Source organism: Saimiri boliviensis, chromosome 2, assembly GCF_048565385.1.
Source record: "Saimiri boliviensis isolate mSaiBol1 chromosome 2, mSaiBol1.pri, whole genome shotgun sequence".
Lineage (NCBI taxonomy): Eukaryota > Metazoa > Chordata > Mammalia > Primates > Cebidae > Saimiri > Saimiri boliviensis.
The window spans coordinates 209,153,149-209,166,146 of record NC_133450.1 but is presented as its reverse complement, the minus strand read 5'-3'; the positions used below and the strand labels follow the sequence as shown (position 1 = coordinate 209,166,146).

The window sequence follows — 12,998 nt, the reverse complement described above, 5'->3', positions numbered from 1 at the left end:
GAGCAATGATTTGTAGTGCTACTTGAAGAGGTCCTTTACATCCTTTGTTAGTTGTATTCCTAGGTATTTTATTCTCTAACACCATAAAAACCCTAGAAGAAAACCTAGGCAGTACCATTCAGGACATAGGCCTAAGCAAGGATTTCATGACTAAAATACCAAAAGTAATGGCAACAAAAGCCAAAATAGACAAATGGGATCTAATCAAACTTAAGAGCTTCTGTACAGCAAAAGAAACAATCATTAGAGTGAAGTGGCAACCAACAGAATGGGAAAAAATTTTTTGCCATCTACCCATCTGACAAAGGACTAATATCCAGAATCTACAAAGAACTAAAGCAGATTTACAAGAAAAAAACAAACCCATTCAAAAGTGGGCGAAGGATATGAACAGACACTTTTCAAAATAAGACATATATGAGGCCAACAAACATATGAAAAAATGCTCATCATCACTGGTCACTAGAGAAATGCAAATCAAAACCACATTGAGATAATCTCACGCCAGTTAGAATGGCGATCATTAAAAAATCTGGAGACATCATGCTGGAGAAGATGTGGAGAAATAGAAACACTTTTACATTATTAGTGGGAATGTAAATTAGTTCAAACATTGTGGAAGACAGCGTGGCAATTCCTCAGGGATCTAGAAATAGAAATTCTATTTGACCCAGCAATCTATTACTGAGTATATACCCAAAGGATCATAAATCATTCTATTATAAAGACACATGCACACATACATTCATATGGCACTGTTTATAATAGCAAAGACCTGGAACCAACCCAAATGCCCATCAGTGATGGACTGGACAGGGAAAATGTGGCACATATATACCATGGAATACTATGCAGCCATAAAAAATGATGAGTTCGTGTCCTTTGTGGGGACATGGAAGAATCTGGAAACCATCATTCTAAGCAAACTGATGAAGAGAAAACCAAACACTGCATGTTCTCACTCATAGGCAAGTGTTGAACTATGAGAACACATGGGCACAAGGAGGGGAACATCACACAGTGGGGTCTGTTGGGGGTGGGATGCTAGGGGAGAGACAGCCAGGGGTTGTGGAGGTTGGGGAGGGATAACACTGGGAGAGATGGCTGATGTAGGTGACAGGGGGATGGAGACAGTGAACCACCATGGCATGTGTGTACCTATGTTACACTGGCAAGATCTGCCAATGTAACACCAAACTGAAAGTACAATAAAAAATTAAATTAAATTAAATTAAATATATGTATATATTCATATTTTTAAAAATACCTTTATTTTATTCTGAATAATTCTTGTTTATTATATAACATCCAAATGATACAAAAGTATATAAAATAGTGAAACCTGTGCACCTCTGGGCCACAGAATCTCAACCTTACGCCAGAGATTACATTGTTAACAGTGTACATGTATATTTCCATATACAGATATGGGTGTGCACAGAGATAGGGAAACAGATACAGGCTTAAGAACACATTCATGTCTACAACCACAGCTCTATCTCTATTATGTTTAACAAACACATGAACTATGTTCTGTTATCTGCCTGTTTCTGTTTAACAATATGCTGTACAAGTTTTTACCAAGAGATACGTGTGTAAATGTTTTGTCTTTTTGAAGGGCCCTTTACTCATGCAAATATGTGAATGTATCACACATTAATCTCTGTGTATTAAAAATCAACTAGATTTCTTCCAATGTCTTTGTTATTATAAACAAATCCACATCAACCTTTTCCCACTTGCCTGATTATTTAGGTCCACATGATGCTTTTGTGCCATTTCATTCCCTTTATTAACCCCTGCTGAAGAATTGCTGTTTTTTGAAAGCTAAGGACTGAAAATTTCCTCAGTTCAAGTCGGTTTGCATTTATTTATTTATTTATTTATTTTCCCCTGAGACAGAATCTTGCTCTGTCACCCAGGCTGGAATGCAATGGCATGATCTCGGTTCACTGCAACCTCCGCCTCCCAGGTTCAAGCAATTCTCCTGCCTCAGACTCCTAAGTACTTGGGATTACAGGTGCCTGCCACCGTGCCTGCTCAATTTTTGTATTTTTAGTAGAGACAGAGTTTCACCATGTTGGACAGGCTGGGACAGGCTGGTCTCACACTCCTGACCTCAAGTGATCCGCCTGCCTCGGCCTCCCAGAGTGCTGAGATTACAGGCATGAGTCATCGCGCCCGGCAGTTTGCATTTATTAATTCATTCTTCTTGCACGGTAAAGAGTTGGACACCAGAGGAAACGTACACTGTCCAAGAAGCAGTTGGGAAATATTAGTTGACCACCTATTATGGGCCCAATCATTTATATTTCATGTAATCTCCTGAACAATAGATTTTGAAGATTAAGCAGCAGAGAATCTTGTGGAGTTATGTAAACCATCCACAGTCGCAAGCTCTAAACTCTAAGTGTTGGAGTTCAGATTTAGAATATTGTCTTCTGATATTCAACTGATGTCCTGCAAAACCACGTTGCATCCCACGATAGCTGCAAAACTAATAAAAAACGTGATATGGATCTCCACAGGTAAATAAAATGCTTCAGTAGTGAGTGGGAAAACATGACTTATGATAGCTGGGAGGATCTGGATGACTTCCTGAAGATGAAATATCAGTATGACTTTGAATCATGAATAGAACCACAGCAAAACTGGTCCTCTCCGCTCAGGAATTCAGTGCTTGGCAATTGTGTCACAGCAAGTGTTGTTGTGAAGTGAGTGCTCATCACGTGGTATTTCTCTGTGAATCAAGGCTCTCAGCCTTTTTAGATTAAAAACAAATAAACAATAATGACAAACTCCTGCTACGACTTCCACTGTAGTACACCCCTTTCTAAAGCATACTTGATTTAATCACCTCCAGTGATGGAAAACCCACTGCCATGTAGAATAACCCATTCTAAATTTAGAGGACTTTAGCATTACTTATTTTTATTATTTTCAGCCAAATGTGCCTTCTATTAATTTTAGGGTGGCTCTGTCATTAATGCTTGGGTGCCTTACAGCAGAGGATCGAAACCCTGCCCTATCATTTTATCACCCTGGTCAAATCAATGACTGGCTTGAAGCTCAATTTTATCACCTGTAGACTCTAGAATTGTGGTGAGGATTAGATGTAAAATAATGTTGCATAGGTACAGTTTCTGGCACATAGTGGGTGCTTGATAAATTATAGTCATCATCCCTGCCCCTCAGATTGTTGCCCACTTGTCTTCTGTTGTTACAACAATGTAACTAATGGCCTGAATGTCCTCTTCCATGGGCACTGTTCATTCCAGCCTTCAGCTGAGCAGGCTTGCTTTTGAGACAACCCTCACTATCATGATCTGGCTGTAGTTTACATGCGTCTCTCTTACCAGAAGTGTCGGGGATTCTCCAGTTGGAGCCTGACCAGGACAGCATGAATGAAGCCATTACTTCCCTTAACCTCTGCCCTCTTCACTTCTGAAGGTTATGTTCCCATTTTTATTTTTGTTGCAACTACGTCATGTCTTCAATTCTCACTAAGCTTAGGGTCAGCTAACACAGACATTTAAGCTCAACTCCAGGAGGCAGGGAGGAGGGAGGAAGATGAATGGGAATGTTTTCTTCCTGTCTTCTTTTTTCAGTTTCAGGGCCCCCTTAGAAACTGGGTCTCTGTCCTGTCTGATAAGTGAGTCAACAGCTGGTAGGGGAATGGTGCTGGGAATAGAATGGTTTGACAGTCCCGGAAAAGTGGCATTTGGGCCCAGCCCCTGACTCTTCCACAAGCCATTCCTGTCTCGGTCTCGCCTGCTGATACAACAAGAAATTAGTTTGTGGTGGCCCTCCTTCACCTCTTGCTTCCCATCCCAGTGGGTCTGAGTCCCATCTCCAATGAGGAAGATTTTACTTCTGGCATTTGAGAAAAGTGGTCACTCTGACCAGTGATTTCCCCTCCAGGGAAAGCTTGAAGCATGCCTGGCCTTTTGATTTATGGCTCTCCATCGCCTATGATTTATTAGCCAGCATTTTTGTCTTTGGTCTCTCTCACTCCCACTCTTCCTTCTCCTCCCCAGCCCTTGAGCACCTCCAACCCTTCTCTTCATGGCTTCACTTTCTGAATTCTTCTTTGTTTTCTAAATGCAAGCATTGGTTCAGTGCCTGTTATGTACAAAGTCTCGTGTTGGATGCCTGTAGCCATCATTTCATTTCAACCTAACAACAGCACTACAAAATAAATATTTCTATTTTTGTTTACACAAGAGAAAACTGAGGCTTAGGGAGGGTAAGTGACTTGCTCTTATGGTCTCTAAAGCCTATGTCCTTCTTACTATAATATTCTGCTTGAACCATTGCTGACATTTACTTAGAGCTAAGCAAATTGTTCATATTATCTCATCCTCCCAACAAAACTGTTATTCTCATTTTATGGATGCTACAACGAAGAGTTGGTGGCATTGAAGAATTTGCTCATGAACCGCATAGCTGCAAATCATAGAGCTAGGATTTAAACCTCAGATTCCAGAGCCAACACTTCATCTTGACTCTGGAATCAGGAACCCTGGTTCTAGTTTTGCCTTTGTTACTAACTTAAGGTGTTCCTGAAAGGCAAAATCATTTTCTCACTCTAAGTACGTTTTCCTAATCTATGCAAAAGGAGGCTTTGTCTGTTTGAGATTCAGGACTCTGAAGAAATGTCTGTTCCTTTGGAAGAAGGGCCTTTGGTGTGTTGGAAGATTTGTCTTTTCCAACTTCATTTCATATTTAAATTTATTGCCTATTTCTGTGACTATCCAATCAGAAAATGTCTCTCCATTGCTCAGAATAAAATCCAAATACTACATCATGGCTTGGAAGGATCTGTATGGTCTGATCCCTGCCAAGCTCACTGGTCTCCCACCTATTCTTTGCACTGGTTATTTCAAACAACTAGTGGTTTATGTTCTCTCCAGTCTAACTTGGGATGGGCTATCTCCTCTGCCTTCTCATCTACCTGAAAATGCTCTTTCATTATTGAAGACGTAGCTCGGGTGTGGCATCCTCTTGAGAGACTACTCTGAGTCTCCAAACTGATGATTGCTGTCCGTCTTTTATATTCCCAGAACAGCACCCTGTGTATTCCTCAACCCAGTCCTCTGCCCTCAAATTAGAGGCTGTTAATATTTCTGTCTGCCTGTCTCTTGTCACTGACTTACAAAGATACCCAAGGCTTAAACTAGTTCATATCTGTCCCAGTGCCTGGCACACAATATACCTAGTGATAAATATACCTAATGATATAATAATGATGATGACAATGAGAGTGATGGTACCAGTAAGAATGATAATGGCGATGATACTTTCTAGCATACATCAGGTGCTTACTATATGCCAAATAGTTTTCTAAGAGTTTCACATGTATTGACTTAACCCTCACTCTAACTTTATGAGGTGAGCCATCTGCTGTTCCCTTTGCATAGATGAGCAGAGAATAAGAAGCTTTTTACTGTAGAGAAAAATCAAACCAACACCTGTAAGTACAACAATGGGAAACAGTTAACACCCGTTTGTGCACTCCATTTTTTTTTTTTTTATAAGATAGAGTTTCATTCTTGTTGCCCAGGATAGAGTGCAATGGTGCAATCTTGACTCACTGCAACCTCCACCTCCTAGGTTCAAGCAATTCTCCAGCCTCAGCCTCCTGAGTAGCTGGGAATACAAGTGTATGCTACCACACCTGGCTAATTTTTTGTATTTTTAGTAGATATGGGGTTTCACCATGTTGGCCAGGCTGGTCTCGAACTCTTGACCTCTGATGATCCACCCACCTCGGCCTCCCAAAGTGCTGGAATTACAGGTGTGAGCCACCGTGCCCAGGCCTTCACTTGTTTTCTTTCTGTGTTTTGCCTTCTTTCACTCAGTTCTCCTCAAACAACCAGAAATATTTTTAAACAGTTCAGCTCCAAACCTATTACTTTGCTTTTTGAAATCTTTCAATAACTCTCCTACTTACCCTCAAGACAATAATCATAGATTACATTTATTGACAGTTTATAATGTATTAGTTTATTTTTTATTTTAAAACAATACTTTTTGGTACATACAATTATTATTTTCATTTTGTGGGTAAGGCAAGAAAACTGAGGGAGAAGTGGTAAAGCAGTTCACTCAGTATTGCGCAGAGTAAGTGGCTGAGTTGGGACTTGAACTTGAGCAGTTAGTGTTCTGGAGCCTGTGAATGTACCAGTACTCCATGACCAATGCCGTAGCTCCTAGGCTCCAACAGCCTGGCTCTTTTCCGTTTTCATTGTGTCCCCACCTGTACACTGTATTGCAGTTCTAAATTCTCAGAACGTTCATGTATCTCTTATCTGTATGCTTTTACCTTGGTGCTGGTTATGCCTTTTCCTGTTTTTGTTTTTTTTTTTTTTCTTTGAGACAGAGTTTCACTCTTGTTGCCCAGACTGAAGTGCAGTGACCCAATCTCAGCTCACGGCAACCTTTGCCTTCTGGTTTCAAATGATTCTCCTGCTTCAGCCTCCCAAGTAACTGGGATTACAGGCGCCCGCCATCACACCTAGAGATGGGGTTTCACCATGTTGGCCAGGCTGGTCTCGAACTCCTGACCTTGTAATTCACCTGCCTCGGCCTCCCAAAGTGCTGGGATTACAGGCATGAGCCACTGCACCCAGCCACTTTTTCCTTTTCTTTGTCTAACTCTAATTCATTTAAGAGACTCAACACATGTTTCCCTTCTACTATAATAGGAAGCCTTCTTGGACATCCTTGATCCTACTTAAGTACCTTCCTCTGTCTTCACACAGCTCTCATGACTTCTTTTATAACTGCTTTTGTCACTTGTATTGTCATCTCTATTTGTCTTTCCTACCAGAAGCTCTGCCACATAATAAATGTTCAATAAATCAGCAAGGAATGACTTTATCTCTTTCAACTTCACAACAGCCTCATTTTTCAAATGAAGAAGCAGATTTAGAGATGTTAAGTAAATGTCCCCAGGACACAGAGTTACTAAAGAGCGAAGCAAGAATTCAAATGAGAAGGGATGGAAAAGAAACTCCTCAGGCCCCCTTGCAGGGGCGATTGCCCAAGGGGAGAGAGGGCTGTGGATAGAGTGTGATTATGAAGTGATGAATTCTTGGCACCTCAGGAAATATTCCACCCAAGTGGTGAACTATACAAAGAGAACTTTTTGAAAAGCACCTCATAAATTTTGCCCACAAAATGTACACACATAAGCCCGGTCCTTTTTCAGCTGTTATGCAGGTACCTAACACAGTCTCTCATCTGTGGGGGTCTGTTGTTGTAAAACTTCTTCCCTCCTGTGGTATCAGAGGGGCATGGGGAGGACAGCAGGCGAGAGAACCTCTCATGTAGCCTCCCAGAGTGCCTGGGCATCCTGAAGGTGCTGGAATGTAGAGAGAAGTGGTTTCCACGTGGAGACAGACACCTTGGCACTGAAGCTGACTTGTGATGTGACCTGGGATAAAGAAATTCTGTTCCTTTCTCTAGGCCTCAGTTTCCCCATTTTTAATGGAAGTGGATCAGACTAGGTCAGTGGTTCTAAACTTGGGTGATTTTGCCCCCAGAAGATGTTTGACAATGTCTAAAGACAATTTCACTGGGTGAGGGGTTCTATTGAAAATTCTTCAGTGTCTAAAGAATTTTCGGAATTCACGACTGAGGCAAGGGTGCTATTGGTGGTAGGTGGAGGCCCTGGGATGCTGCTAAATGTCCTATATGATTGTTCCCACAACAAAAAATACCCAGCCCAGAATGTCAATAGTGCCACCTTTGAAAAACCCTAGACTAGGTAATTGCAGCAATCCTTCCTGGCTTTATTTGTCTATGCAGCCATCAGATCTCTCCCCTCCCGTCTCTGGTGCTGGATATAGGGCTCTTAAGTTCTTACTGATGTCCTCCATAGTACAGAATGATGATTCTTGGTAAGGCTAGTCTTCCGTGTAACCTTGATCCTGAGGAGGCATTCCAGCCATCCTTTATAAGAATAGCTATCATTTATTGGAAGCTTACTCTGAGCTCTATGCCAGGCATTAGGCATTTCTCATACTCAATTTGAGAGTAAGACCATCATCACTCTTTTAAAGATGGGGAAAAAATGAGACCCAAAAAAGTTCTGATATGGGGACATATGTATTTGATGAAAGGGAATCACAAAGAGCAAGATTTTAAAGTTTCCAGACTGGGAGAAAAGAGTGTGAAAGCATTCATGAAGTGAGAACACAGATAGTCATAAAGGGACTGTGGGTGGTAGGTCCTAGATTCAGATTCTTCCCAACTCCAATGGCCAACTTGATGCTTGCCTTAGTCTAGTAATGTCATTATTCTGAGACTTGCTTGAGCTCCTCACCCATTAAAAGGGAGTAGACAAACCAATACATTCAGAACAGTTGTAAAGACTAAATAAAAAATTTAAAATATATGTAAAGTGAATACCCAGTGTCTAGCATATGGTGTCAATAACTTTTAGTTGTTCTTGTTGCTTTTTAATCATTGTAATAATATCTATTTCATCAGAGTCCAAGGCTGGCAACCTTCATTCAAACTCCCGGGGATCCCAGGGCTCGCACATCCTAGAAGTGAAAATACTAGGTTAAAGGCTATTTCTCTCATTCATTTTTTACACATTGAACAGTTGAAGAAGACAGGCTCTACGTAATTTTTGAATAAGTCTTTGAAGTACCACAGTCCGACCTGGAATGAAAGGAAATGATTGAGAGAAGTTCTCCTTTGTTTGTTGATATTTACTCACTACCTCCAAGGCCTAACTGTTGATCTGGACTTCCTTAATCATGGCTCTCATCCTACCTTTCAGGAAGGCCCACCTGATTCTGCGGCGGCTGGAGAGGGTGAGTCGCCACTGTTCCAGCCTCCTGCGCAGTGCCTCCATCCAGAGCCGCGTGGAAACAGTGCCCTATCTTTTCTGCCGCAGTGAGGAAATCCGACCTGCAGGCATGGTATGGTACAGCATCCTCAAGGACACCAAAATCACATGTGAGGAGAAGATGGTGTCAATGGCCCGGAACACGTACGGGGAATCCAAGGGCCGGTGAGGGAGGGTACTGCCCTCCATGAGCACAGAGACTCTCCATGGGAGGGGGAGCAGTAGTCTCCTGGATCCTGGGGCCTGGGTGGGCTGGGGGACAACTGAGGATGGGCCTAGCAGATGAAACTTGCCAGCGAGGCCAAAGCAAACTGTTTCTCCTATGGATAGTGGACAGAGACCTTTGTAATCAATGGAATTATTCATTTTTCTCTTTTATTTTTTCAAAGATATTATTTGACTCTATCAAAAGTCATTCCTTTTTAAACCTTTTTCTTATGGATGGCTGTCAACCCCGAGGCAGAAGCTTTCAGGTGGAGACCAAGCGGCCTTTGCTCTTCTTCCTCTTTCCTGCCACACTCTGCTTTCTTCCTGCCTTGGACCCCTGGAGGAGACCTATGGAGGGACAGTTTTGACCTGACCCCTAGAGGAGACAGTTTTGACCTCTTCAGCACCAGGAAGGAAGCCCTGAGGATGGTTGCAGTGAGGAAGCATGGGTCTTTAAGGACTTCTTTCTCTTTTTTGCTGGACATTATTGAGTTTGTGGGACCCGGCCTCTTCCTGCTACCTGTGGGTCTCCCCAGAGTCCCTGCAGGACTGTCCATGCATTAAAAATTCCTCTTGTCTCTCTTTCTGCTTGGGTGTTATTTCTTTCCAAGGGAGTGTGTTTGAGAGACCTCTGCAGTGATAATTATAGAGAAGCAGTCTGGTCGTTTCAAGCTGTGCTAGAGGAAGAATAGAGGTTCTCTGCACTCATTGTTGGAGCATGAGACACACTGGAGGGCTCCTGAAATGCTTTCTTGAAAAAGTGATATCTAAACCCAAAGGATGAGGAAGAATAAGTCAGACAGAGAGGTGAAAAGGATGGGATTTGCTTGCCAGGCATGATGGCTCATTCCTATAATCCCAGCACTTTGTGAGACCAGGGCAGGTAGATCACTTGAGGCCAAGAGTTAGAGAACAGCCTGGCCAATATGGTGAAACCCCGTCTCTACTGTACAAAAAATAAAAAATAGTGAGGCATGGTCGCATATACCTGTAATCAGTCCCAGCTACTTGGGAGGCTGAGGCAGGAGAATTGCTTGAACCTGGGAGGCAGAGGTTGCAGTGAACCAACATAGCACCTCTAGCCCGTTTGACAGTTTAAAAAAACAAAAAAAATGGGATTTGCTCCAGGAAGAGGAGATATGAACAAAAGCCTAGAGACAAGAGATAGTACACCTTTTTCAAGAACTGAAAACACTTTCCTTAAGGGTAGGGTTCAAAACAGGAAGGGTCAAAAGGTGAGGCTGAGAGCTTAGCAAGGCATTGGAAGCTTTGGACAAGAAGTTTGACACTATCTTGAAGCATCCATGATTGTTTATATGACTAATCATTCTCACTACAGGGTGGTGAAGGATGGATTGGGGAAAGCCCCAAAGAGAGAGGTGTCATTGTCATTTTCCATGAAGGAGGTGATAGTAGCTTAGATCCTTGTGGTCATGAGGGAGACATTCCAACACTGGAATCTCCCTTTACTTATCTATTTTTAAAACAGCTTTATTGAGGTATAATTGAAATATTCTTTTAAATGGTAATTGCACTTCTTCCAGTGTACCCTTCCCTGGGAGGGTAATGAGTACAAAGAGGTGTTATAAATTCTTAACACCCTAGTATCCGCTCAAATAAGCTACCTAGCTGGAGGAAATGGGATGTAGGTCAGGTGTATCATAAAGCAAAGATGACACCTGTTAAGAGAAGAGAGTATAGCACTGTGGGGATTCAGAAGAAGAAAAGATCCTGAATATCAGCAAGACATAAGCCATTAAAAATATGCCTATCCTCATTTGTATAGTGGTGAGTAAAAAAGACAAAGCAAGCCTACTTCTCAATTTGGGAAATGCTGATGAGATTGACAATCCCCTTCCTGAAAACCTACATACTGAAGGCATTTTTTTTTACCCCCAGGACTCTGATTCATATGGGGAAAATGAGTAACACAAAATAAAACAAAGTAGAAAGGGATTCTTCCAACCTTGGTACCTGGGAAACTTCTCAACCACCCACAATCTAAGCTCAAGGGCACTCATTCAGGAAGTTTACTATTACTGGGTTTATGTTTCTCTAAGTATATAGGTGGAGCTTCTAAATGCCTCTCGTGTATACCATTTCCTGGGTATACATGAGCCTTCAGAGGGCTATCAGGTTGCTGGGCCTGGGTCCCAGGTTTTCAGAGAGCTATCAGTTTTCTGGAGCTTTCTATTGTCTTGACAACCTGAGGAACAATTTAGCGCAAGAGTTGCAGAAAATTACGACACCCATGTGCTGGTGTGGTGGTCTGAGCCTGATTAAGCTTAATCTGACTATACTGCTATTCACCAGCTTTTGCCCTTAAAAGAGTAACTTGACCTCAGGTTTCTCAACAACAGAGTCAATGCTGGTCCCATCTCAAGGGGTTGTTTCCCAGCTTGAATGATAAAGGAGTTAACATGCATCCAATGCAATGTATCGTAGGGTATTTTTTTCTTTTTTCTCCTGATAGAGACAATTTGCGTAATACCATGAGCCTTGGGCAGACATCCAGGAAAATCTGGGTAGGAAAGGCAATTCCGATTAAAAGAAAGAATTAAGGTGTTTTTTCCCAGTTCTATAAAGAAGGTCATAGGTAGCTTGATGAGGATAGCGTTGAATCTATAAATTACTTTGGGCAGCATGGCCATTTTCACGATATTGATTCTTCCTAACCACGAGCGTAGAATGTTTCACCATCTGTTTGTGTCCTCTCTTACTTCGTTGAGCAGTGGTTTGTAGTTCTCCTTGAAGAGGTCCTTTACATTCTTTGTTAGTTGTATTCCTAGGTATTTTATTTTCTTTGTAGCAATTGTAAATAGCAGTTTGTTCTTGATTTGGCTATCTTTAAGTCTGTTATTGGTGTATAGGAATGTTTGTGATCTTTGTGCATAGATTTTGTATCCTGAGACTTTGCTGAAGTTGCTTATCAGTTTCAGGAGATTTTGGGCTGAGACGATGGGGTCTTCTAGATATACAATCATGTCATCTGCAAATAGAGACAATTTGATTTCCTCCTTTCCTAATTCAATACCCTTTATTTATTTTTCTTGCCTGATTGCTCTGGCTAGAACTTCCAATACTATATTGAATAGGAGTGGTGAGAGAGGGCATCCTTGTCTAGTGCCAGATTTCAAAGGGAATGCTTCCAGTTTTTGCCCATTCAGTATGATATTGACTGTGAGTTTGTCCCAAATAGCTTTTATTATTTTGAAATGTGTTCCGTCAATACCTAGTTTATTAAGAGTTTTTGGCATAAATGGCTGTTGAATTTTGTTAAAGGTCTTCTCTGCATCTGTTGAGATAATCATGGTTTTTGTCTTTGGTTCTGTTTATGTGGTGAATTACGAAAGTGGACGAAGGATATGAACAGACACTTTACACAAGAAGACATATATGAGGCCAACAAACATATGAAAAAAATGCTCATCACCACTGGCCATTAGAGAAATGCAAATCAAAACCACATTGAGATACCATCTCATGCCAGTTGGAATGGTGATCATTAAAAATATGGAGACAGCAGATGCTGGAGAGGATGTGGAGAAATAGGAACACTTTTACACGTTGGTGGGAGTGTAAATTAGTTCAACCATTGTGGAAGACAGTATGGCAATTCCTCAAAGACCTAGAAATAGAAATTCCATTTCTCCCAGCAATCCCATTACTGGTTATATATCCAAAGGATTATAAATCATTCTATTATAAGGAGACATACACACGAATGTTCATTGCAGCACTGTTTACAATAGTGAAGACCTGGAACCAACCCAAATGCCCATCGATGATAGACTGGACAGGGAAAATGTGGCACATATGCTCCGTGGGATACTATGCAGCCATAAAAAATGATGAGTTCGTGTCCTTTGTAGGGACATGGATGAACCTGGAAACCATCATTCTCAGCAAACTGACACAAGAACAGAAA

At 41.6% G+C, this 12,998-nt stretch overlaps 1 protein-coding gene across 9 annotated transcripts in view; it reads left to right on the top strand.

Annotated features, from left to right (window-relative positions):
- The window catches only part of ASTN2 (astrotactin 2), a 959,402-nt gene extending 948,467 nt beyond the window's left edge, over positions 1 to 10,935 (top strand). For all 9 annotated transcript variants that reach the window (XM_074395240.1, XM_074395241.1, XM_003925189.4 and 6 more), the window contains one exon: positions 8,795 to 10,935. In XM_074395240.1, the coding sequence (XP_074251341.1) occupies positions 8,795 to 9,032 (238 nt within the window). In that variant the 3' untranslated portion in view covers positions 9,033 to 10,935. The remainder of the gene's footprint in view (positions 1 to 8,794) is intronic.
- Positions 10,936 to 12,998: the final 2,063 nt, after the last annotated feature.